The sequence below is a fragment of the Pseudorasbora parva genome, chromosome 22, assembly GCF_024679245.1.
Source record: "Pseudorasbora parva isolate DD20220531a chromosome 22, ASM2467924v1, whole genome shotgun sequence".
Taxonomy (NCBI): Eukaryota; Metazoa; Chordata; class Actinopteri; order Cypriniformes; family Gobionidae; genus Pseudorasbora; species Pseudorasbora parva.
Window position 1 is genome coordinate 3405063 of NC_090193.1, and position 26891 is coordinate 3431953.

A 26891-nucleotide genomic window follows, 5' to 3' on the forward strand; every position below is an offset into this window, starting at 1 on the left:
CAAAGAACACATCAACTGGCCTAAAGAGAAATGGAGGAACATTTTGTGGACTGATGAGAGTAAAATTGTTCTTTTTGGGTCCAAGGGCCACAGGCAGTTTGTGAGACGACCCCCAAACTCTGAATTCAAGCCACAGTACACAGTGAAGACAGTGAAGCATGGAGGTGCAAGCATCATGATATGGGCATGTTTCTCCTACTATGGTGTTGGGCCTATTTATCGCATACCAGGGATCATGGATCAGTTTGCATATGTTAAAATACTTGAAGAGGTCATGTTGCCCTATGCTGAAGAGGACATGCCCTTGAAACGGTTGTTTCAACAAGACAATGACCCAAAACACACTAGTAAACGGGCAAAGTCTTGGTTCCAAACCAACAAAATGAATGTTATGGAGTGGCCAGCCCAATCTCCAGACCTTAATCCAATTGAGAACTTGTGGGGTGATATCAAAAATGCTGTTTCTGAAGCAAAACCAAGAAATGTGAATGAATTGTGGAATGTTGTTAAAGAATCATGGAGTGGAATAACAGCTGAGAGGTGCCACAAGTTGGTTGACTCCATGCCACACAGATGTCAAGCAGTTTTAAAAAACTGTGGTCATACAACTAAATATTAGTTTAGTGATTCACAGGATTGCTAAATCCCAGAAAAAAAAATGTTTGTACAAAATAGTTTTGAGTTTGTACAGTCAAAGGTAGACACTGCTATTTTTTTGAACACACCCCTTTCAACTAATTGCCCAATTGCACAGCCTTAAGAGCGTGCATATCATGAATGCTGGGTCTCATTTGTTTTCTGAGAATCTACTGAACCTACTGGTAACTTGTTTGCCACGTAGCAATAAAAAATATACTAAAAACCTTGATTATTCTGGTTAGTCACATTGTACTGCTATTATTTTGAACAAGACTGTATATGCATTGCTTCGTATTAGAAGGCCTTTATTAACACCCAGAGCCATGTACAGTACGTTTATGGATGATGCACTTTTTTGAGATTTAAATTTTGGGCTGCCATTCTCTGCAATTATAAAGCTAGGAAGAGCCAGGACATTGTGTTCATCTGAAAGAAGAATGTCATACACACCGCGGATGGCTTGAGAGCGAGTAGACCATGGGCTCATTTTTGGGGGAACTATCTCTTTAATGTTTTTGAAAGATGTCTCTTCTACTCAACAAGACTGAATCTATGTGATCAAAAATACAGAAGAAAAAAAAAACATTTTAAAAATATAGCCTATTACCAGGGGCGTAGCCATCTTTTCAGAAGTGAGGGGGACAGAAATGTCGTAATACCATTTTTTTTTTTTTTTGGACCAATATAATTTATCGCATCTCTTGCTTTTAATTGGGCAAGATATCAAATACACTGCTGAACAATAACCAATAATTAATATCTATAATATTATTCTCCTATTCTCCTTTTTTTTTTCTTTTTTTTTTGCCAATTTTATGATTGGTTTATATACTACAAACACTTGTGCATTAAGACTCCATAGATTTTATGCAATGTAAAAAAATATATATATATTCTGATGTAAACCAGCTGTTCTCTATGTGAATATATAGTAAAATGTAATTTATTCCTGTGATCAAAGCTGAATTTATCATCATTACTCCAGTCTTCAGTGATCCTTAATCATTCCCATATGAGGATCTGATGATCAACACACATTTAGGATTATTATCAGTTGTGCTGCTCATGGTGATGCTTAATTTTCTAAAAATTTGTGGTAAAATTAAAAAAGAGAGAAATTAATACTTTTATTGATCAGACATGCATTAAATTGATCACAAGTGATATTTTTAATATTACAAATTAGATAATTTATTTAATAAATGCAAATAAATGCTGTCCATTGAACTTTCTATTCATTTAAGAATCCTGAAAAATAACATGTAGGCTATCATGGTTTCCACAACATTTTGGGAACTGTTTTCAACACTGATAATAATCATAAATGTTTCTTGATTATGAAATCCTCATCTGAGAATGATTAGTGAAGGATCATGTGACACTGAAGACTGGAGTAATGATGATAAATTCAGCTTTGATCACAGGAATAAATTACTATGTATTCACATAGGGAAAAAAAGCGGTTTTAATTTGTAATAATGTTCAAAATATTACTGTTTTAACTATTTTCGATTACATAAATGCAGCCGTGGTGAGCAGAATAGGGCCTACTAAACATTAAAAAAAGCTGCATTATTCATATGATACTTTATTGTCAATAAATAGCCTACATTGAGATGACTTAAAAAACACACATAAAGCATATATTGTCGCACTCGTCTGATTGTCGTCGTCACGTTTCATCACTCATAACGATTGTTTTCCTTCAGCTGCAGCTCCAGCTTGACAGGGTATTACGAATCCACTTTTGGACTTTCTGTGAGAGCGCCCTCCTCATATTAAGATTCGGAAAAAATTACAGGTCATGCATAGATATTTTTTTGTCTCTGAATTTAAATCTTGATGTATTCACATTGGTTTCTATGTAAATACACTTGCCCCTGACCTCAAGAAGCGCGCTATCAACCGAGTTTAGAGAAGGCTGTCGTTAGCGTCCCTGTTAACTTGTCCGCCCCCGCACAGGGTAACACCGGTTCGAATCCCGCTCGGAGCGGGTCGACTAGGATCGGTGAGACCCAGTAAAAGTGCGGGGGACGAAAATACATTTTATTAAAAGTGAGGGGGACACGTCCCCCGCGTCCCCCGCGTAATCTACGCCCATGCCTATTACATTTTAATACAGCCTAACTGAATTTTCAACATCATCATTATTAGCCTGCTAGTCTTATGTGTCACACAATCCTTCAGAAATCATTCTTGATGATTTGCTGTTTAAGAAACATTTCTGAATATTATAAATATTGAAAATAATTTTTGCTGCTTAATATATTTTTTCAGGATTATTTTTTAATAAAATGTTCAAAAGAACAGCATTTATTTGAAGCATAAATATTTGTATAAATGTGTTTATTCTGTCATTGCAGAATGCTCTATTGCACAAAACTAGGATAAAGGATTAAGCTTGGATATCTTGGTGATCTTGTCATCTGTATGCACAATTTTGCACAGTGCTGTCGTGTAAGGATCAATATATCCTGGCTTAATCCCTTATCCTAGTTTTGTGCAATAGGCGCCAGAATTTATAGCCATGTTAGGCAGTGTGCTGTGCGGCAGTGTGTGTTTATGTTATTCGCCATTTTCTCACACGAAAGAAGAAAGCGGGCGTAGTCCCGCCCTTGCATATGACGTAATGACCCACAGTGACCCCACGACGTGCTGCCATTCTCTGCGAGACTGCGCGAGGTCTGCTGTCAGTCACCGGGAGACCGCCATGTCCAAAGAGGTAAAAAAACAAGAAGACGTTTGCTTGTGGTTTTTAGATTACATTATAACTGCGAACTTTACAGCGGTTGTGTAAAAGTAAAATGCTAAGGAGTGAATGCATTCATTTAGAAATCTTAATGTGTGATTAAACGACCGTTTCTTCGCAGCTTCGTCTGATTTCTTTGTTCGCAGCTGCGGCTCGTAACGATGCACGAGCTGAAGCGCATTTAGGCTATTCTGAATTGTTTCAACCAGTCGTTCTGTACTTATTCGGCTTTATTAAGAACAATGTTTTTGTTTGTGTACATCTATTTTACCATCGGCCTTTTGAAAATACGTCTTGTTTGTGGTGGGCTTTGTAGGCCGCGCGCGTGCACCGCAGATCGAAAATATCGGATATCAATTTTGATGTGGATGAATAAACCAACTGGTTCAATTCGAGTTTTTTTGCTCCAAATAAACGTTTTTCAGTGTATATTAGGATTGTGTGATTGCAAAATGTCTAAACGAGATGTGCTGCTTCTGTTTCATTGTGTAAATAAACGTTGATCTGTTTGTAATGTTGTCATGTAATGTATTTTCTTTAATGTTTTCCCCACAGCAACAGACCCCCCGTGAGCCTGAGCAGCTCCGAAAGCTCTTTATCGGGGGTCTCAGTTTCGAGACAACAGACGAGAGTCTAAGGGCCCATTTCGAGCAATGGGGAACTCTTACAGACTGTGTGGTGAGTATATCTGCATGCATTCACATGCTAATGTCAGGTCGAAACCAGCTGCTTACAGGGATAAGTTAGGCCACTCAGAAATGAAAATGTGATGTTTATCTGCTGACCCTCAGTGCATCCAACATGTAGGTGTGCGTTTCTTTAGTAAAACACAAATGAAGATTTTTAACTCCAACCGTTGCTGTGTAGGTCATATAATCATGTGAATGGGTAACAATTCTATGAGAGCAAAAAAAAAAAACATGCTTAGACAACATGCACAAAGAGCCCTGTGGCTCATGACGACACATTGATATCTTAAGACACAAAACAATCAGTGTGTGTGAGGAATCAAGCCATATTTATATAATTTTTTCCCTTAAATTCAACGCTTTATCCAACAGCCTTCACACGCTTAACTTCAGATAAGGTCAATAATAAATGCTCTGGATATAGGTGTCAATAGCGTGGATATTTACCTTACCGGAAGTGAAGTGCGTTCCAGGCTGTTGGATATAGCGTTGTATTTAAGGGAAAAAATTATATAAATATGGCTTGATTTTTCACACACAGTGATCGTTTTGTGTCTTAAGATATCAATGTGTCGTCATGAGCCACAGGGTTTTTGTGCATGTTGTCTAAGCATGTTTTTTTTTTTGCTCTCATAGAATTGTTACCCATTCACATGATCATATGACCGGCAGACAGAAACGGTTGAGTTAAAAATCATCATTTGTGTTCTACTGCAGAAAAAAACACCTACATGTTGGATGCCCTGGGGGTAAGCAGATAAACATCACATTTTCATTTTTGGGTGAACTATTCCTTTAACCCCTTCTGTTCTCGCAGGTGATGAGGGACCCCAACACAAAGAGGTCGAGGGGCTTTGGGTTTGTGACCTATAGTTCAGTGGGTGAGGTGGATGCAGCGATGGACGCTCGTCCCCACAAAGTCGACGGAAGAGCTGTCGAACCCAAGAGGGCGGTTTCTAGAGAAGTATGTGGCTTATTTTGAGAAATATTACTCCAGGGTTCCTAACGGGGTTTGTAAAAGTATTAAACTTGTCAAAAGTATGGAACTTTTGACAAGTTTAACAGACTAGACCAGGGATTATAAGCAAAGTGTGCAAATCTATATGGCTTTATTCACGTGAAAATTCTTGGCACAACACTATATTGTGTTTAGATGCTATAATTAAACGAGATCTATATCAATAAACGACCTATTAAATTGATTTCCGGACATCTTAATAAAAGAAATTCTGCAATTGTTATTGTACATATTTTAATTCGCCCTTAAAACGCCACATAGTGCATATCATATGCACGCCAAAGCTCTTTTTGACGTATGAGCGCCCTCACACGTCAAAATGAGCATAGTAGCCTACGCAGTTTTTCGCGTGCATATGATACGCAATTTATGTCCCACCCACTTTTTAAAACAAAGTTACGCCACTGGTTCTTACGTTATTTAATGCATGTATGAATAAACCTGGCAAGTTTTTATGACAGCCACCGTTATTTGCCTGAAAATATCATTATCTAATTGTAAATTTAGTATTATAACTTTATTATTATTATTATTATAAAAACACTGAGAGTAATTAAGGTTTTGTATACAAATCAGTTCATTTTTACCTTCAATATTATAGTAGGCTAATGTAGCCTACGGGCTATAACCGACTCAAATAGTTAACTGCATTAGTTAATAGATTTGTTTTCCTTGAGAAAATTTGCCATGGATTGTACCTGATATCCAAAATAATCTAATCGAATTGCAAGCTTGTGAATTGAGCTGGATTCGAATGGTGTAGTTTATGTCAATACCCAGCCCTAGTTTTAATCTTATATTTGAATCATTGATTTCAGGCATCTAATTTCACAATGTTTTTTCAGGACTCATGCAAACCAGGCGCTCACTCCACTGTTAAAAAGATTTTTGTGGGCGGCATCAAAGAAGACACCGATGAGGAACACTTGCGCGAGTATTTCGGCCAGTTTGGTAAAATTGAAGAGGTGAACATCATGACCGAGAAGAACAGCGATAAGAGGAGGGGCTTCGCCTTCATCACATTTGATGACCATGACGCCGTTGACAGGATTGTCAGTAAGTGAATGCCAATCCTTTGTCAGCAGATTTACATTTAAAAATATTTCTTTTAAAACCATCTAAAAAAAAAAAATACCCATTGACCCCACAGTTCAGAAGTACCATACGGTGAATGGACACAACTGTGAAGTCAGGAAAGCGCTCTCCAGAGAGGAAATGAACAGAGTCTCAATGACTCCACGAGGTGAGAATCACGCACTGGAGACGGGGAATTCACTTAAATGTACCTTAGAGTCAACCATGTTCATTTTAGCTGTCGCGTAGCCCTGTGATTTTGTTCTGACTATTAAAATCTTTCATAAAACCCATCTTAGGTGGGCGAGGGGGTGGTGGCGGTGGAAACTTTGGCAGAGGAGGAGGTGGATATGGAGGAGGTATCGTTCTGCATATCATGTTCTTATTTTTATTTTATAGTTGTAGTGCTCTATAGCAGAGATTTTCATTCTTTTGTCCCTAAATATTACTTTAGTAAAGTTTAAAGTGCGCACATTTGCACGAAATACAATTGTGTACATCTCCAAATGTGAATAAGTGTACAAATTGTACTAGATTAATCCTAGTGCTGTCACAGTGAAGGAATTTCCCTGCACTGATTTTGAGTGGCTCCATGTAACTTTTAAAAAAAAAAAAAATTTCTTTTATCTTTTTCTTTGCTATATAAATACGCATGGGTGACATTAGGGGGGTGTTACGACCCCTGACTCGAGGGAAGCAACAAAAACCAGGGACACACGCAAGCCAAATATTAAGCTCAAAAAATATATTTACTACTAAATAACGATAACATTAAATAATAGAATTAAAAGAAATAACTGTTTCTGTGCCATCAGTAACATCAGTGTGTAAGGCACAGTGCTTGGTTGAGTGTGTGATACAATGTTGAAGCATACATGCAGAAAACAATCAAACAAAACCAAAAAAAGTCAAAATCTCTCCTTGGCTCAACTTGAGATCTTTTTTTAGGCGTATATTTTTTTCTCGGTTTTGGCCTTCCGTCCACACTGAGACAGTGTTTTAAGTCAATGAAAACGTATCGTTTAGAAAACGCTCTCCAAAGCGGATACATTGGAAAACGCCGTCTTCACGTCGTAGTGTGGACTGTGAAAACGGAGGCTTTTTAATACGATGACGCATTTTTAGCCATGTGATGCAGTCATATGACCAATTCAGCCAAGATGGTGAACGACATTGTACAGCAGTTGTTTTGTATGCTTTCTGTTTTGACAGCCTTTTTAAATATTAATGTCAGTTTGTACGCACTGTTAAAAAACTCAGTGCCTCTTCTCGACATTGCCGCAAAATTTCAAAGAGTAAATAAATGAGTAGCGGGAATGATGCAAGTCGAAGCGTCTTGGATTTGCTTATGCGCAGTACGGGGATGTAAGCGTTTTCAGACGTTTCAGTGTCGATGAACATTTTTTGGAAAATGATAGTGTGGACGCGGAGCGTTTTTATCCGGATTAGTGTAGATGTAGTCTTAAAGGTGCGCCTGAAGCACTGGTTACAAGTGTAGCCCATTGACTGCTAATTTGTGGGAAAAGGTACCAAGTTGGATCAGTTAAGCAGTGTTGCTAACTTTTCCTGTGGAATTGGGCTACTTTAGCACTGTTGCTGCAGGCTGTTTTTCATGTCCATGGGTTGAAGCCAACCCCCCCCCCCCCCCCCCCCCCCCAACCGGAACATGATTTTTACCGGGGAACCTCCCAAAAACGCGATTGGGCTTATTTGGGGTTCGTTTCGAGTAGTAATTGGGAGGGTTTTGTTGTGAAAACCTGGCAACCCTGCGGTTTAGTCAAGCCTCCACACACGTGCGTGAGATCTAAATCCACATGAATGGACCCACCCTCATGGTTTAAAATGCAAATATATTCAAAATGATGGAAAAACAATGATTCACATTTAGAGCGCATTTCCTGTGATAACAAAATTAAGTAAAGTATTAAATAGGCTAAATGAGTAGGTAAATAAATAACAAGCAAACTTAATCTAGTTGGCTTAATTTCTGCGAATACATTGCTGACGCAGGTAAATATCGCCCATGTAAATAAGTGTTACAATATGTTCATTAGTCACGAAGACGGAAAATCAAAAACAAAACAGGCATTATTAATAATCCAAATCCTCTGAATGAACATAAATAACGCAAACTGACCAAGAACAACCGAAACCCAGGGACGTATAAACGGGTAGAACAAACAAAAGTAAACTAGACATATGTAAAACTAAACCTAACTATAGCAGCAAATAAGAACATCCGTAACCAATCAAACCAAAACTAAACAGAGCAGTGAAACAGAAAATAATGTCAAAATAAGGGTCCACATAATAGACCAGAATCCTGACAGTAATGCTGTGTGCACACCAAAAGCCAATAGAAGCACATTTGCCGGGTGACGTGAATGGTGTGTGAGGACAATATTCGCCTCAATCTCATCAAGTAGCGCTGGAGAAGATGGTGAAATCCACAGAGTTGTGTGTCCCTCTGGAGGGTGCTGTGTCCCAGACACGTCGGCGTTTGGCTTTCCGGCATATTTAGGACTCAAACAACAGAGACAGAGAGCAGCAATAGTAGTGATCGCTTCCTGTACTCCTGAGTTGTAAGTCGCTTTGGATAAAAGCGTCTGCTAAATGCATAAATGTAAATGTAGTGATCTCCATCATGGTTGATGACGGAAAAAAGACAAAAACGTGAACAGCTCCTTGCATTTCTCTGCGCTCGGCTTGTCAGTGTCACGGTATTACAATATTGCGGTTATCGTGATAACCCTATTTAGTCCTTAATTTCAAATTATTTTAAATACAATTTTGTACTTTGCAAATTCGTAATTAGAAAAGATTATTAGGGTTGTAAGGACTAATTCCATGGCACACCTGTTTGAGAACTTCTGGTCTGCAGTGTTTTAATGAGTTCTTCATTTTGAAATATTTTTCATTTGTAGGTGGATATGGAGGAGGAGGAGGTGGTGGTGGTGGAGGAGGAAGAGGAGGAGGTGGTGGTTACGGTGGAGGAGATGGTGGATATAACGGCTATGGAGGGAATGGTAAATCAATAGGCCTTTTTATAAACACAATTCTCATTATGCTTGACAGTTAAACAGTTTCCATAATAATTTTTCATTTATCTACCATCTGTTTTTAAGGTGGCTATGGTGGAGGCGGCGGACCGAATTATGGTGGTGGTAACCGTGGTTATGGAGGTGGAGGCGGCGGTGGTGGCGGCGGCTATGGAAACCAAGGAGGAGGCTACGGTGGCGGCGGCGGCTATGATAACTATAACAATGGTGGTGGTGGAGGCAACTTTGGAGGAGGAGGAGGTCAGTTGCCTTGTTAGCACATCATCACGTTCCCTTTTTTGTTTTCTCAGGTTTGCCCGTCATCTCTTTTTCCCTGTTTCCACCGAAATTACCAGGAACAATTTGTAACAGGAACTTTTTTTATCCCAGACCTGCTACTGTCTGCGTTTTCCACTGCGGTCTAAAGTACCGTTAAGATTAGGCAAATTAGTCTGGTGATGTAGGACTGTGCGCAACTGCTCCTCTCAGTCAGCGACGGACAGTAATACTTTTTGCACGACACACACTGCAACAATAACAAGTATGGAGGAGATTCATGCTGGTTATGTACTGGTTAACTATAGAGGTAATTAACAAAACGGCGAATAAGAGCACTGATACTAAAGCATATTCTGAAAGCTTGTAAAGCTAGATTTAAAATGACTGTTATTATCAGATATTACAAACATTGACTGTGAGATGGCTGAGACGAACGTGTGCCATCAGACAGAAAGAGCAAGACTGATATTTACCGAACCTCTCAAAAGACTTAAAAATGCTGGTTGAAATAAAATGCTGCGTGAGCTCAACCAATCAGCATGTTCAGCACCCAAGACCCGCTCTCGATAGTTCCTGAATTTTGAACAAGTACGACCTCGCGAGCAGGGCCGTTTGGAGGGGGAAATATTTACCCGGAACTTCATTTAGACCCTGGTTCCTGCGGTCAAAACACAGAGTACCAGCCCAAAGCTCCTAGTTCCTGGGTAAAGTTCTTGTTGTGGAAACGCGGCTTTAGTTTTAAGTAGTGATGCACCAATCGACTGGCCAGGGACCAGAATCAGCCGATTTTCCTTATGATTGGACTGGGCTGGTCAGTCTCCAGCCGGGTTTTTCTGCCAGCAACACTGGCATTAACATCAACTGTGCATTCTCACGAGTGACACATGCATCCTCTCACTCTCTGGTCTCATTCGCTCCGGTTAACCACTTAAGCCCTGGGGCCAAATTGAAAAGCTTCTCATACCCACATACAGTGCTCTCTAAATACACAACTGTGGTGTCATTTTAAAGGAAACCCTTTAAAGTTACATAAAATACTGCTAAAAGTGAAAAACATAAGTATACGTTGTCTGAGCTATGAGTAACTATATGTTGTATACTTTAAGTATATGTTGTAAGTATAACAAAAGTATATGTTGCCTGTAGATGGCAGCAAACACTGGACATTTTTTTTGTCTGTATCATGTATGCTAGATTTATTCAAATGGATCTGAAGGGAGGACAAAAAGCGCCACTTTTTTGGGGGCTTTTTTTATTACTGCTTAGACAAACTATACTTACTTGTTTATCACTTTTAGCAGTATTTTATGTAACTTGAAAGTAGGGATGAGTCACGATTTTCGAATATTCGATTAGTTGATTTAACTATAGAATATCGAATAGGCTGTGCGATTGTCGTCTAAAAAAAATCCAGGTTTGCTGCGCTGATGCGGTGGTGACGTGTTAATGTAACCAGCGGGTGGCGCGCGCTGTCAAATCCGCACATAAAAGCTGTCAATCAATTTTCACACAAGAAAAAAATAATACATCATCATGCACACTACGTGGAGTCACGATGTCGAATAAGAGTTCTGTGTGGAGTTCTTATAATAAAATTAATGAAAAAGAAGTGCAGTGCAAACTCTGCCATGCGATGCTTGCTTATCATAGGTCAACCACTACAATGCACAGTCATCTGAGAGCAAAATACCCAGCAGGTCCATCCACAGGTCAGCAGCAATCAGTGGCTAGTTTTATGATCCGATCAACCAAGTCGGATGCTAGACGGGCAGAGCAAACAACGGCCCTCATCACGAAGATGATCGCTAAAGATATGCTTCCGATCAGCTTTGTAGAAGGAGAGGGTTTTAGAAGTCTGATGGAGTTTGTAGAACCCGAGTTTACTGTCCCGTCTAGAAAGACGATCACTGTCAGACTGGAGAAACTTTTTGATGACCATGGGAGCTGCACAGTCAGTTAGGGATAGTTGAAAAAATGGCACTGACGACAGATTCATGGACAGCGCGTTTATCCACATTACAGTGAATTAATTGTTAACTATACCATAATGAATTAAACAGTCACCATTGGTCTCTCTCCCTCTCTTTCTTCATATATGTAGCCTTTAAACCGTTTTAAATTAATAGCGAATAAAAGCGATAACGTTCCAGTGGACAGATATCTATCATTGATTTTTTTTTTTTTTTCTTTTTTTCTTTTTTTCCGAAACATGCAAACATATCACCATTTATACAACAACAAGCTAGAAAGTCGACAAAGCAATTTCGGTCAGAATTACTGTAGCCTAATCGGTAACAAGCATTGAGAAAAATGTAAAATGCTTATTCCTCGCTTAATTTTTTATAGGTTGCACGTGAGGTTATTTTAGCCGAACCACTCAGCTTTCTACAGCCTGGTTGCACGTGAGGGGAAAAAAGCCTTCTTCCACTTAAGAGTTGTATAGCCTATTTTTAAGCACTTTTTATTTTAATATAGGCCATCTCTTTACATAAATATTATTGTCTACTTTAAAAAACTGATCTCGTTATTTTTCCAACCCAACTAATGATCCATCTGCGCTTTCTATATTGCGCATGAGGGAAAAAGGTTCCTTCCACTTGAGAATAGTTGTGCACTTTTAAACACTTTTTATTTTACTATATCTCTTTACATAAATATTTTTTATCCTTAAACTGTAATTTCGTTATTTTACTAACCCAACTAATTAGCCTACTCAGTGCTTTAGGTTGCACGTGAGAGAAAAAGCTTTCTTCCATTAAGAGTAGTGTACTTTTAAGCACTTTTTAATTTAATATATTTCTTTACATAAATATTATTTTCTATTAAAAAATATATATAATTTCGTTATTTTTTTAACCCAATTAATGACTCCGCGCTTTCTATAGGCTATCGTTGCACGTGAGGGAAAAAAGCTTCCTTCCACTTAAGAAGAGTTTATGCACTTTATATGTCGCTTTACATAATTTTTTTAACTAAGTTTTTTTTAACTATAATTTAGTTATTTTTCTGACCAAACTAATACTCACCCGTGCTTCCAATAGGTTGCACGCACTTTTCTCGGAGATAGGGCCTATTCATTTTTGATTTTGCCTATTTTTATTAACGGTCGTTCGTGTAGCCTAGTTCATGACCACTTTACAATATTTCATCAACATAGTTTATTTTGAAGCCTATTCTATTCTGTTTGTTCTGTGTACAAAATAAAATATATTTTTTAAGTTAAATGCAGAGTAGGCTAGCACTATTCGCACGGGATTAGTATTATCTAGGGACCTCTGAAATTAGGCTAATTCCCCACATCTGAGTTTTGCGTAATAAATAAAAAACGAAATTATGTTTATTTATTACTATAAAATAATCAAAACGAAATCGATGCCTGTTTAATGATTTCATACAGCTATATCTATAACGAAGTCTTGACATCATATCCGGGTAATAAGTCAGTAAATTCGAGTAAAATCACAGGCTTATCCCGTGCGAATGCGCGCCACGCAAAACTCAGTTGTGGGGGAGTAATTTCTAAATCACAGAGGTCCCTAGATAATACTTATCCCGTGCGAATAGTGTTTAAGACGTATAAAAAACGACGAGAAGATCAATATTTGTGTAGCCTGCCTGACACGGTATTTTCACAGATCTCATCTCTCATCATTTAGCCTATTTAAAATGGCATAAATGCATCAGTTATATTCTCAATTTAATTTACAGAGCCATCCCTACAAAGTTTTTAGGTTAACTATAGAAGAGACTATATAGAATTAGTGTGTGTCGCACTCGCAAGAACGGGCGTGGCATCAGGATGATTGCGTGATGTTGGTCAGCCTTCACGGCACAACCCGACTGTAGCCTACACGATGAACTTGAGTGCACATTAAATGAAAGGCATTTAGGAGATTATACACACATTTTCCCCCGGTCTTTATTTGTTTGTGCTGACCACGCCACTATCAGAGACCCGGCGTTTAATTGACCAAAGGCTTTTATTTAAGGATATACCTATGCCAGTTTGCGTGCATGCGGGGGAGGGGTGCGATTTTCGAATAATATTCGAATAATTCCCAGCGATCATCGAATATTATTTTTGCTTGAAATGCACATCCCTACTTGAAAGGGTTTTCTGTAAAATTACACCAAAATTGATTCTTTAGAGAATAACTGAATGTGGGTATGGGAAGCTTTTCAATTTGGGTAGGCCAAATCCAGGCGGATTTCATTCTGGACCCTGTACAGGGTCCGCATCCTTTGTCATTCCTGCAGGTTTCGCACTCACCAAAAGTGTGCGCACAACTGGTCTATATATAGGGATGGGTACCGAGAAACCCTATTTTTTTTGGACGAGTACGTAATTGGTCAAATACCAGAATACTGATAAGCATCAGGACAAACGATACCGCTATCAATACTTGAGTTGTTTTATCTCTGAATCTTTAGCCCACCAAAGCCTTAATATGATCAGTCTTTGGGATTTATTTCTACATTTATGAGTGATGTAGATCCTGCTTCGCATGTTAACAGAGAGAATGAGCAGAGAGATCCTCCCTCGCACGTCTTTTTCTCTCTCTCTCTCTTTCTCTCTTTCTCTCTCTCTCTCTCTCTCTCTCTCTCTCTCTCTCTCTCTCTCTCTCTCTCTCTCTCTCGTGCTCGCGCTCGCTCGCACATTTTAATCTGGATAATAACGCAAGGCAAGTTTATTTGTATAACACATTTCTTACTACACTACAATGGTGCTTTTTAAGTGCAAAAAACGGTATCGGCGGGTCGCACCGGCCAAGAAAATTGCAATCGGTGCATCTCTAGTTTTTAGTCATAAAATATTAATTTGAAGTACATACTGTTAAAGTAGTTCTACATGTGATACCGTGCTGCTTCTGTAGCAAATACGTTTTCAATGGATCACCTAAATTTTCACAGGCAACTTTGGAGGTGGAGGTGGTGGTGACTACAATGATTTTGGCAACTACAACAACCAATCTTCCTCTAACTACGGCCCAATGAAGGGAGGAAACTACGGAGGTGGTGGAAGGAGCGGTGGTGGCGGCGGTGGCGGTGGCCCATATGGTGGTGAGTGATTATTTCAGTGTAGTATTATCACTTCATGTTTAAATTCAAATTGTTGCATTAACTCCGTGTCTTAACCAGATGCGATAAAATTCCAGCAACAAGCAATTTGTCTGTCTTCACCAGACGTGACGCAACTACAGGATATGACAAAATCAGTCATAAATCACAGCCAATCAGAAGAGCGTGTGGGCGGAGCTCTTTCTGCAAGCGCACTGCACTCGCACATAAACAAATTCGTAAATGTTTCGCCATTTAGCATTTTAAAAAATACATACTGAGTGACTGAAACAATCTTTGTCATAGAATACACTTTTTTGTTCACATTGCTCAGCTTGAACGTTTCCTTTATTTTCAGTATCTGAGGTGAATTATCCATTGTCGCGTAGTCACTTTGTGTGCTTTTATTTAATGTTTAAATCATTTAATCACCACCTCAGATTATCATTGTCATACTTTGTATGTTGTTGTTCCAGCAGGGACATCGCAGAAATACAAACCCTTTCTAAAAGAGAATCCCCTGTCACTCCTTGCATACTGCAGCTAGTCTGATTAAAAGGGAAAAGATGCCTTTTATCACATGTCGCATATGGTTAGGACACGGTGTAAAGGCCTTTTCACACCAAGAATGATAACTATAAAGATAACTCTTTTAGCGAACGATATCGTTTATTCTAAGCGCATGCTTGACTGTCACTTTAAATGTTCAAGCTCTTTACAGCAGGATGGATTCTGATTGGCTGTCAATGTTTTTGTAGGGCTACACAATATTGGAAAAATCTGACATTGCGATATTTAGTTTTCCTATGATATATTTAGCAATATGAAAACTTTCACCTGATGATTTGAATCGCTCTGTTTGGAAAGAATTCATCATTCTAGGTTGATTGGGCTGATTTTGTAGGGTAGTGCATCCTGCGTAGAAAATAATAAACACATTGCAAGCATAGATAAATGTGATAGAACAAAGATACAAATGAAGTAAGCAGTGCTTTATGCTATCAGGTAAATCTAACAGTATTCAGGTACAGAATATATATCAAATATCAAATAATCAAATGTAAAATAAGTCCTCACTGTATAAATTAAATTAATAAATACAATTTATCTTTGTTAAAGCTACAACATTGATTTTCTTTTGTTTGATTAAAATTGGTGACAGGCAGCAGGGATATTAGGCTACTGTCACTTTAAGACAAACGCACTGATCCAATTTAATAAGCATCTGTTGGGTTTTTTCTCTGTTTACAACATAATCAACTGCGTTTTCAAGGATACTCGCCAAGATTGGCATTTCACTTTTGTGTGCACACGTCAGTTCAAGCACAAATAAATAACGTAATTCGGTCGTCATGGACTTCACATGGTTCTGTGCGCACAGAAAACAATGCGTGAGTTCTGGTCGTCTTGTTTAAATGAACAGGACTTAAAAACGCTTGGAAATGAAAAACTTTCACTTTATGATGGTTAAACTTTGCAATTTTTCCGCAAATGTAAAATGCTTTCCTAACCGGATCTGATCAACTGCGATCCCTATACTTGACCACATAACCTGCGGTGTGGCTATCGCGGATACGCACATCACGACAGCCAAGCTTGTGGAGGCACACACACACACACACACACACACACACAATACATCATGCTTTATCCCTGGATAACGTTCGCTTCTCTATGCGTTGGGGTCATAGACCGTAAAAAAATATGGACGAATCGACATCATCTGTTTACGCTTGCTGTATTTGAAGCTTTCAGGCGGCCTGCACGGCGCTGACATCTTGGGACCGAGTCTGCGCAGTAGCGATTTCGGGACCGGAGTTGCGCATTAGAGAGCAGGAACGAGCAGGAAATGCTGCTGCGATATCAAAAGCCCGCCCACACTCTTGCAGATGCAGAACAATAAATTATGTTGGTGTGAAATAAACAGTTATGGAAATGTAGAAATTAAAGCTAAAGCTCCAATCTGCTCCCAAAAATTCTGAAAAAAGTCCGTTAGTGCCTCAGTGACAACTTCACTCAGAGAAGCCGTCAGTCGCTGTCAATCATGACATCCGTCTCTCCCCCCCCCTCCCCGTTTTTATAGCATCAGATAACTAACTAAAAATACATTTTTTTTAAAAACCAACACTTGAAATGAAATCATCGTGGTGATAACTGCCTTCAATGACATAAACTAACTTTGGGAAAAAAATCTTTGAAGTGTAATTTTATTGTTTAGTTTGCCTCGCATCCATTAGAAAACAGAGGGGCGGCTATACTGGGACCGGCCACCGGGGGGCGATCAAGGCGCGAAAGCTTCAGTATCTGAGGGGAAGACTGCAGGCTTGGTTGGGGTTGTTTACATTATATGCATTTGCGCCGATTGCCAGCACCACACACATTTGATGCAGTTGCACTCACCACCTGCGGTTTCCACTCGTGACCGGGAACAAACACGCACACTTGCAGAACTTGCAGATTTTGTCTGTGCGTGCGTGCTTGTGTGTGTGCTCATCGAGGTGAAGTGTCCATACAAGCAATCCTGATCTTTTTGAAGTCATATGGGACCATATTGATACTAACTTACTGAAACTTGTTTGAATTCTGAAGGAGTGTGTATCAAGTGAATCAACTCTTTAACAGTGTAAATAAGTCAGAATGCATGAAATAGCATTAGACCCCCCCCTAAAACTAAATCTTTATAGTTATCATTCTTGGTGTGAACTAGCCTTGAGGCTCTTTTGGAAGTTGGGATGTTTTGAAGTCTATCGAAAGGAACTATTATCATGACTGGATTTTTGTCATAGCTCGATCATGCTTCTTTTTATAGGTGGTTATGGAGGAGGCTCCAGTGGTGGTTATGGAGGCAGCTCTGGCGGGCGGAGGTTTTAAATTCCAGGGTAAGAATTTGCCCCGCTTGTGGAAAGAGGCTCTGAAGTTAGCCACTAGTTTGTTTTAGCTCATCCATGTCCAAACATCTCATAAGATGCGTAACCTATGCAAATGTTAGCCCCTAATCACTCTTCAATTGGTCGGTAAATGAGTAAAACCATTGAGTTTTCAGTGCAGGGGATCCAGCAGCAAACCTTCAAATCTTGTTAAGCTAAGATCCAGTATCACAAGCCGAATGTTGATTTTGAGTTGCTCTCCAAACCTTCTGGCTGCAGCACATGCAAACTCATCCTCATTGTCCTAACCATGCAGTCTTAGCTGACCTGAAGGTTTGCTTCTGTGCTACTACTACTCATTCCCCTCCAGTTCAGCTCTTGATAAAGACAAAGCCAGGTTGCAAAGTGTAACTGAATTTATGTTCCGTATTGTCCAACAGGCTACAGTACTTAGAGGAGAGCCAGAGAGAGATGACAGGGAAAGGAGAGAAGCAAGCAGGTTTACACCTAGATCTGCCCAGCCAAGCGGCGTGCTGGCGATATTAACGTCTGCCACGCGAAGAGAACGTGTTCAATAGGGGAGGAAAATCATGTGGGAACGGGGTTGGGGGTCTTGAAAGTGTAAAAAAAAAAAAAAAAATACAAGAAGAAAAAAAGAACGTTTTCAAAAGTACTCTTGTCCTGGAAGACATTTACTAGTTTGTAGTTTTCCCTTTTCTTTTCTTTTTTTGTCTGTGAAGTGCAAAGCATTCCAATGAGGTTTTATGCAGGGTTTAATTATTGTGTTGGCTTTTCTCTTGAACCAGTAGGGTGTCTGTCTTATGCATTTCTTTTTTTTCTTCTTCTTTTTTTTAAATGTAAACAGTCACCAATCAAGATTAAATAAACCGCTCCAGTTTTTTTATTTAATTGCATTCGTCAGTGTTTTGATTTGGTAAATGATCAGGGTTTCTGCGGGTCTTAATTTGACCTTCCATAATTTAAGGCCTTAAAAATGTCTTAAATTGGATCAGAAAGTCTTAAGTTAAACATCATGACGTTAAGTTAGGGCTCTGATTTCTGGGATGATGGAATTGCCGAATCTATTCATTAAAATGTAATTTACTGTATAATGCGTAATGACACAGAATTTGTCCAAGTTTCGGATGAATAAATCAAAAGTAGGTCAGAGCACTTAAAGGGACAGTTCTCCCAAAAGTGACAATCCTGTCATCATTTACTCCTCATAATGTCGATCCAAACCCTTCATCAAATAAAGCCATCGAGTCTCTTCAGAACATCTGGAATAATCCGCTTGATCCGTATGGATTCGTTTTACGATCTCTTTATGAACTTTCTGAAGCGTCAGTGGAAGTTGCTTAGACTGTCAATGGAGGGACAGAAATCTCTCAGATTTCATTAAAAATATCTTCATTTGTGTTCTTAAGATGAACGGAAGTCAGCAATGTAATCCAACTATTAAAGCAGGGGGGAAAAAAATAGGAGAAACTATAAAATAAAATAAAAGATTTAATTGCAATTTTAAATTGCATGCGCTGTAAAAACTGATGTTCTTCCTCAGGATTTTTGTTTTCCAGCATCAAAACATCCTTAGATCAAAATTTTGATGGCATGAAGAAATTCAGTAATTTAACAAAATTAAGTGAGTTAGTGCTTAAAACAAGAGCAAGTCTCAAAGCAAAGATTTTTATGAACTAACTGGCAGATATTTGTTCTTGTTTTAATAATAAAATCACAAGATTTCCAAAGATTTCTCATCTCGAAATAAGCCTTTTTTTTGTAAAATTATTTCAAAAGTAATGGAGATCTGTTGGAAATTGCGTTTTCAAACTTTGAAGCGTCACTAATATAACTCATCATTGTGCTTAGACAGAGAACATATTGACGTGTTATTAAAAGTAGGGCTGTGTATTGCCAAGAGTCTGGCGATACAATACGTATCACGATACAGGGGTTACGATACGATATATTGCAATATATTGCGATATTGTAAGAGAGGCAATATATTGCTATATTTCTTTTTTGTGTGTTTTTGTTTTTTATAATTTAAAAGAATAAAGAACACAACCATAAGCCTAAAACACGAGACAAAGTATTTTATTTAATTAATGCAGTATAATCTATATCACTAATCATATGCAATCTAAGTTGAGGGAAATGTAAAGTGACTGCAGGATTCTTTGTGACTGTTTGTTTTATATTTAACACAGTAGCCCCGATCACACAGAACGCGTTTGTGCAGCGAGAGGCGCCTTTTTTGAATGGATTTCGTTTGGCAGAGAGCGTTATGCGCGCTGCTTATGCGCCCTGGGCGCCTCGCGTTTAAACCGCTTGCTGTGCCTCGCGTTTTTGAAGGAGCGCTCCGAGCGCATGAAGTTGAAAAAAAGTCAACTCTGAGCGGAAAAGTGCGCAACATCATCGCGCTTATGTTCTGTTGTCCAATCGAATGAATGAAGAGGCGGGCCTTCCGTTCCGTTGACCGTTACATTGATTTGACTGACAGTTCAGGTGATTCGGGGGTTGGCTAGAAACATTAAAGCGCACTGCTCATTTTTGAATGAGAAAACGCAGACCAAAAAAGGGAGTGCAGTGCGCCTCGCGTTTTCGAACCTGAAAAACGTGTTCTGTGTGATCGGACCCTAAAGCTGTTTTCTATAAAGCAGTCTATTGTATAAAGTGCTATTTCAAGTAACGTTACTGAACTGCAGAGCTGGTGCATCCATATCCACATCGCTATTATCTTTCGTTCTCCTGCCACCGCTGTCAGTTTTGGTGTGTGTTTATTTTGTTACTGAGAGGAAAGCGTGCAGGACATTCTATCAAAACACTTCTCAGCAGCGCGGGTGACGTCAGGATGTTAAGCGAGCTCTCTGTTTCAGTGTGTTTCCCGAGTATAAGATTATAACTTGGCCTATTTTGCAAACAAAATGATTCTTGTCGATTTCCTTAGTGGCTTCTTTTTAGCTGAAGCCAACATGAGTCCACACTTCAGCTCTATACTGCAGGAGCGGAATAATGCTATCGTCTTGAGAGCTGGGTTTGCTAATCTAAACACTAGTGATGCACGCACTTTTACTCTGCACTTCTCCGCGTCCGTTATACGTTCTGAGATAACACTGCCATCTAGCGGTTGGGTGTTATACAGTCTGTGGTTTAAACCAAACACAAAGCCAGGAATCTTGGATGTAAATAAATAAATAAATATCGATACAGCGTTTTTGAGAATCGATACAGTATCGCCAAACATAATATCGCGATATTCACGTGTATCGATATTTTCTTACACCCCTAATTAAAAGGTCTTAAATTTACCTTCATCAAACCTGCAGAAACCCTGATGATGTTCTTCAGTTCTCGGACCCACAGTGCATTCTGATGCCGTCGGGTATTTCTCTTTTGTAGCTTTACCCTAAAGCCTTGGTTGCTGCCTAATTAATATAACGCTGGTTATATGAAAACATTTAGCTGAATCAGCTTGCTCATTTACTGTTATAATTGAGCCTAGCACGTGTTTTTGTATCGTGCAACACATGGGTGGCACGTAGTTCATCTCCTAGAAAAATTCTGTTCCTGTTGTCAATGAAAGCCATAAGAGGATGTTTAGCAACTCTGAATTGCCACCTGAAGGCAATCTCGCACGTAAACGGTCAGAAGTGCCAGCAAAGGAGGAAGGAGCCAGCTTAAAGGCTAGCCAAAGAGAAGAGACTGTTGAGAAGCGCTCCATCGAAGAGAGGCTAGCCATTGGGATGAGCCAGCTGAGAGGCTAGCTTATTGGGATCGCCAGCAGTCTTATTGAGAACAGATGATTGCTGTTGTAAGACTAGCGAGAAACAGCTACCAAAGTAAGGTGTTTAACATGCCAGACTGGTAGGTAAGAGGAGAATTTTAGTTTTCTTTCATGTGAATTATTTGTGCTCCTCAAAATGAGGTAACAGTGTAAAGATTCTGTTGTTTGGTTGTTTTCGTGGTTGTGGTGAAAACATGTCTGCCGAACTATCACAGTGACCACATTTTCAACTGTGTCTTAAGTAAGGTTCGGTACATTTTCTGTTCTAAAGTAGTCTTTTGTGTCAGTGGTGCATGAGACACTTATGACTTCAGTCTTTCTGTGCTTGGCTACATGTCTTTTTGTTTCTCTCCTTGTTTTGGTTTTAAGTCCATTCCTTCTTTTTCCAGGGATATAAACTGCTGGATTTTATACCTGTGACACAGTTACAGCAAATTCAAATGGCCGGTGATCTCAAAGGTGAGTTTATTTCATTGGATTGATCGTCGTTTGGTTCGTTGTTTCACTAAAGGACTCTTTTCTTTACCTCTAGGGTAGTTAAAGACTGTGGCAAACTCCTGCCCTAAATCAGCGACTGCACAAACATTTTAACACTCATTCCTATTACGAGACTGTGCTGTTTTCAACACGTTTGCAGACGGACAATATTTAAAACGGTAAGCTGATTTTGTTTGAATTTGATACATTTTGCGTGTTTTCTTTTGTTACTGCACTGTAAAAAAAAAGTGTGCTATTGGTAACTTAACGCCGCACTTGGCTACTTTTGCTCTCGGGGTCCCCCTACAGTTTGGAAAAAATAATGTCCTCAACTACTGTCGTAAGAGCTGTCATCCTACATCAGGGGATGCCATCGCGCGTGCATTTGTTGACATGACAACCCTGATAGCCCTGAACTAGTGATGCGCGGGTCGTCTCATAACCCGCGGACCCCGTATGTCTATTTAATGGTCGCGGGTGCGCGGCGGGTTGTAAAAATATATATAGTGGTGCGGGGCGGGCCAAATAACTTCATAAAAGCGTCCCGTGGGTCGGTGCAGCACTAACAGTTACCCTGAACACTGCAGGAGGAGTTCACATGCAGGTGTTCTTCTGGCGGCGTGTGTGAAATGTCATCCCAGGTACAGTCAGTGGCATATGTTTCAGCATGTCATATGAATATAATTTCATGGGTTTTATTTTTTCAAATGCTAAATAATCACGATGCTCACGTTTACAAGCCAGCGTCATTATAGTAGTCTATTGGTTAGCGTTTTCCAGAATCTATATGATCCTTCAGTTCAATGTTTGTGTGGTAGCTCACCGTAACAAGCAGGACAGCATCGGTCGGGCGCGCCTCCTTCAGCTCACGCCGACGAGCAAACGCTGGTCACATGTTGACCCTCGTCCTGCCTTTAATCACATCACTTTTTCGTTTCCTCTTATTGCTTTCCTCCAACAAAACCTTTTCTTTCTTATTTGTCTGTGCTGCTTCGGACATGACTGTATTATCCGACGAACAAAGTTGGGCTCGCACGTCCGAATGTAAGGAAGTGTGTGTGTTGGTGGAAGTGGCGTATATGCCGTAAAGCAGTCGGATTTTGTAGTTCTTTTCTTTTTCTCGGGTTACTACCCGAAACTCGGAAGTTTAAAAGTACGATTAAAAACGATACAGACCCCATCAGGCTATGGCAGACGTGTCATTCAACCTATTGTAAGTCGATTTATCATCACAAAAGTCTTAAAAAATATATTATGAAGGTTGAAAATTTACCTAGTGCTGCTTTAAATTTATGGTAACATTATTACACATATTTCTGGATAGATTTTAAGGCTTGAATTTCTTTAATGGAATCAACCTTAATAAATCATGTAAAATCTCCTTAATTATTTCGCATATAGCTCTATTCTATATTGTTTCTCGTGGGACGTAAGGTATTTTCATCATTGACAGGGGCTAGTCCGTGATTGACAATCTGGATTCACACGGCAATAGTGTTTTTCTCCCACCACCTGCGTAAAAATCCTGGCTAGATTACCTCCTGTTTTCAAACAAACACCCTGGCAAGTTTTCACGAATATATCACTTAAAAATTCACTGTTTATATTCTTTTTGACCCCTGCAGAGCACCGTACGGTTGTGATTCGCTGTAATTTGGGTGCATTTTAAAGATCTAGACTTTTATTGCTGAAATGCTGGCAAGTGAGCATCACCGCTCAAAATTTTGAAAAATGAGCATCACAGCTCAGTTTTTAAATAAAAACATGTAAACATTTGAAATGGGCCGTTGTATTAACTTATTTCGGATCATTTCCATGTGGAATTAGCCTGACGTCGTCATACTCAGACTGCAGTCAGTACTTACCAACACGATCATATTTGAGAGAAATATTAAAGGTGAATGCATATACAAATAAGTTCTCCGTTTAGGATTAGAGCGAATTCAACCCCAGCGCTGTTTGGTGATGATTACATTACTGTTGATCATCTGTCAATCATCGTATAAAGGCCGCCCTGATGATTTGATTGTTGTGGGCAGGGCTACGTTCAGCAGGCATCCAGGGTAATGTGGAATAAAATGACGTCCTTTATTTTAAGTTAAAATACAAGACATAACCATTTTAACTATAATGTGTGTCTATATAGCTTACTATTTTTAGACAGATTTAAATAATAATTAGGATATTATTTTCCAATAAATCAAATATGCATTTATTTTTATTATACCAAGCATATGACATTTTATTTACAGCAGACAGTCATGTTTTTGTAGCCTGACAAGCCAGTCCCACATCAAGATGTTTGGTCTGGAAACTCACCATTGGCAGCTCAATCCGAGGGGCGGATAAACGGTTGTCTTTCAAACTCCCTCTGCACGCGATAGGCTAGCGCTACACCAACCAGAGCAACGAAGGTGAAGCGGAGCTAGCTGACAGACTAAACATTCGCGGTATCCGGTCGGCTAAACTCTGAACACATCTTCCCTTTTTAAGAATGACTTCAGTGCCGTTCTTTTCTCAGAGAAAAGCTTAACTCCAAGTCTTCCAGAGTCGCGGTCAAATGCATTGTATGCATTGAACCGGTGACCGGCAAGGCTTTAAAACGCGGCTAAACACCCCCTAACTTTAGAGCATATGATTGGATATTTGCTGAAATTAGGGATGCACCGATCATGATTTTACATGGCCGATTCCGATACCGAATGACTTCAGTGCCGTTCTTTTCTCAGAGAAAAGCTTAACTCCAAGTCTTCCAGAGTCGCGGTCAAAGCTGATTCGAAAGACCGCCGTTCGCCAGTTTCTGTGTTTACTAGAAGTGCGCAAACGCAACTCTGCCGTCATTATGGCCCCGCCCGCCGACTCTATACACGATGTGATTGGCCTGACCAGAGTTTGGCGTTTACAGCTCAGAAGTGTACTGAGAGTTGCTAGACGACACTCGCGGCAGATTAGATTTGCTGCCGCTAGGGTGCGTCTAGATTTCTAGGCTAATGTTTTTGACCACTTGGAGCATTCCCAAGTGCAGATCAAAGCTCGCTCCTCCACCGGGAATAAAACGGCATCCGAATGCACAAGTTTATCACTGGTGGCTGCACATTTATTTTTACGGACATTCGCGTAAGAAACAATTTCTGTCATAGGGTTTATGACGCAATTCATTAAATTTTTTAGTGAAATGTGCTTTTTTATTTTAATTTCTATCTCAAAAGTGTGTGAATTAGAGTGAATTGAGAGTTTATGTTTGACTTTGAGTTATGTTGTACAATTAAAAGCACAGCACAAGTAGAAACAAACCTGTTACTGCACTGGCATTAGCAAAGGTAATGCTCACTAGGGATGCAACAATACAGTTAGTCCACGGTTCAATACACACCTCGGTTTTTAACCACCGGTTCGTTTTTTTTTGCTTTTTTATTCTTAGGCGACAGGAACAGAAAAAGGTTAAGGAGAAAATGTTTTACTTAAAAGACTTAAAAACCCTTACTTAAACTTAAAACTTTACCTAAAAGACCCTTGTACACATTCCCAGTGTATTGTATAATATAAAATAAATATATATAAAGATTAACAGTGGCAGCTCAGAGATGTACAGTAGCATTTAAGTATGAAATTGAATGAATAATTGTAGGCTTAAATTAAAACTAAATAGTCTTCAATATACAACATTTATTAAAAGCTGCTGTATTAAAGGTCTTTTTTTTTTTTTATTAGCATCATTTTAGAGGTGATCTGTCCCTTTAAGGACACGTGTTCACTAGGCTGCTGCTGTCAGTTAGAGACCTGCTCACATCTCATATATAGACGCACGTGATTTAACTTTCACTTTAGATATAACAGACTGCGTTTATATGTTAACCGTGTGTGTATTTGACAGTATTACAGCAGGAAGACTGTCCAGTAATTTTTAGATCCAGACAGACGTTTAGTGCTCACGCTCAATGCAAAACAGTGCATGCATTGAACAGTCCGTGCCTTGCCGGGTAAACATTAGACATTTTTAACCGGCAAGGCTTTAAAACGCGGCTAAACACCCCCTAACTTTAGAGCATATGATTGGATATTTGCTGAAATCAGAGCGTAGACTCGCAGGCACACTCAGAAAGAGCCGAAATAAACTGAGAGGAATATTTCAAACAGGAAAATGGAAATAATAATTTAAATGCAAAACCAAAAAAAAACGCAATTCAACAGCGCGTATTGAACCGTGAATACCGTACTGAACGGTTCAATATTATATTGAGTATTGACATCCCTAATGCTCACTGAACAAGGCATCAAGCTTTGTATTAGTGCATGCGGTTATCCATCATAAACTCTACTCTTCTGCACAATGGTGGTGACGGTCAAAAACTTCATCACTACAGAAACTCCTTCACTCAAAGATACAACACTTCATTTCAATATTACCAGCCATATGCAAAGCACACACTTGAACTAATTCTTTTAATTGGTAACTTTTTAACCTTAATTCAAGCCTCAAATCCGCTCAAGTTTCCTTAAAAGAATTTCGAAAATGTATCTCTTGGTTTTATTAGTGAAATTTTCTCAATATTCTCAATAAAATATGCACACTATGTTTTGGCCCATGATCCGGTTAGATGCATCTGAATGTTCAGTGTTTAGTTGAAGCATGCCATTTGTGTTAAAGGTTTCTGGAACACTTTTGATGCATTTTTCTCTTCTTTTCTCCTTCAGGTTATCAAATCATGGAACAAAACAAAAAGCTGCAGGACAGCCTTCAAAAAATGTGTTTTTTTAAACGTTACTTTGAATTGTACAATTTTTTTAATAAAAGTTAACATGGTGTGGAATTTTGAATTTATTATTGTGGTGTTATAGAGGAGGGCTTCACCTAATTGTTTCATTATGTCTGCGATCAGCTGAGATTAAAGGCATAACTGGGCATTGAAAAATGACTTATTAATGTCGTCCAACCTCTCAGGTAAGGTCCAGTGATGAAGTACAGGTTATTACGTCAACAGACCAGTGGAGTTGTCAGAAATGTGGACAAAATTATACATTTTGAATTAAAAAAAAAAAAACGTTTCAAATCAAATGGATATTCTTGGAAGAAAAGCATTTGTATTTAGAGCTCAACTTCATTAGTTAAACCACTGGCACAACCATCCTCATAATGATGCATATTCGGAAATGGCCAACAAAAACACTGGGTTAAGAACAACCCCGTCTGGCCTGAAACGCTGTTTCACTCATAG

The 26891-nt window shown here is 39.2% G+C and overlaps 1 protein-coding gene across 5 annotated transcripts; it reads left to right on the forward strand.

Moving 5' to 3' along the window:
- Positions 1-3227: 3227 nt before the first annotated feature.
- Positions 3228-26486, forward strand: hnrnpa1a (heterogeneous nuclear ribonucleoprotein A1a). 5 transcript variants are annotated; one of them, XM_067431995.1, is made up of 13 exons: positions 3228-3361; positions 3944-4066; positions 4895-5041; positions 5941-6151; positions 6246-6338; positions 6469-6528; positions 9094-9195; positions 9295-9468; positions 14398-14547; positions 17354-17423; positions 17852-21657; positions 21731-21854; positions 26371-26486. In XM_067431995.1, the coding sequence occupies exons 1-10, from the start codon at positions 3269-3271 to the stop codon at positions 17413-17415; spliced, it is 1215 nt and encodes a 404-aa protein (XP_067288096.1). In that variant the 5' UTR covers positions 3228-3268; the 3' UTR covers positions 17416-17423; positions 17852-21657; positions 21731-21854; positions 26371-26486. The 5 variants fall into 5 exon arrangements, with proteins under 5 accessions (XP_067288096.1, XP_067288097.1, XP_067288098.1 ...); XM_067431996.1 differs by having other exon boundaries at positions 21588-21657; XM_067431997.1 differs by having other exon boundaries at positions 6514-6528.
- Positions 26487-26891: the final 405 nt, after the last annotated feature.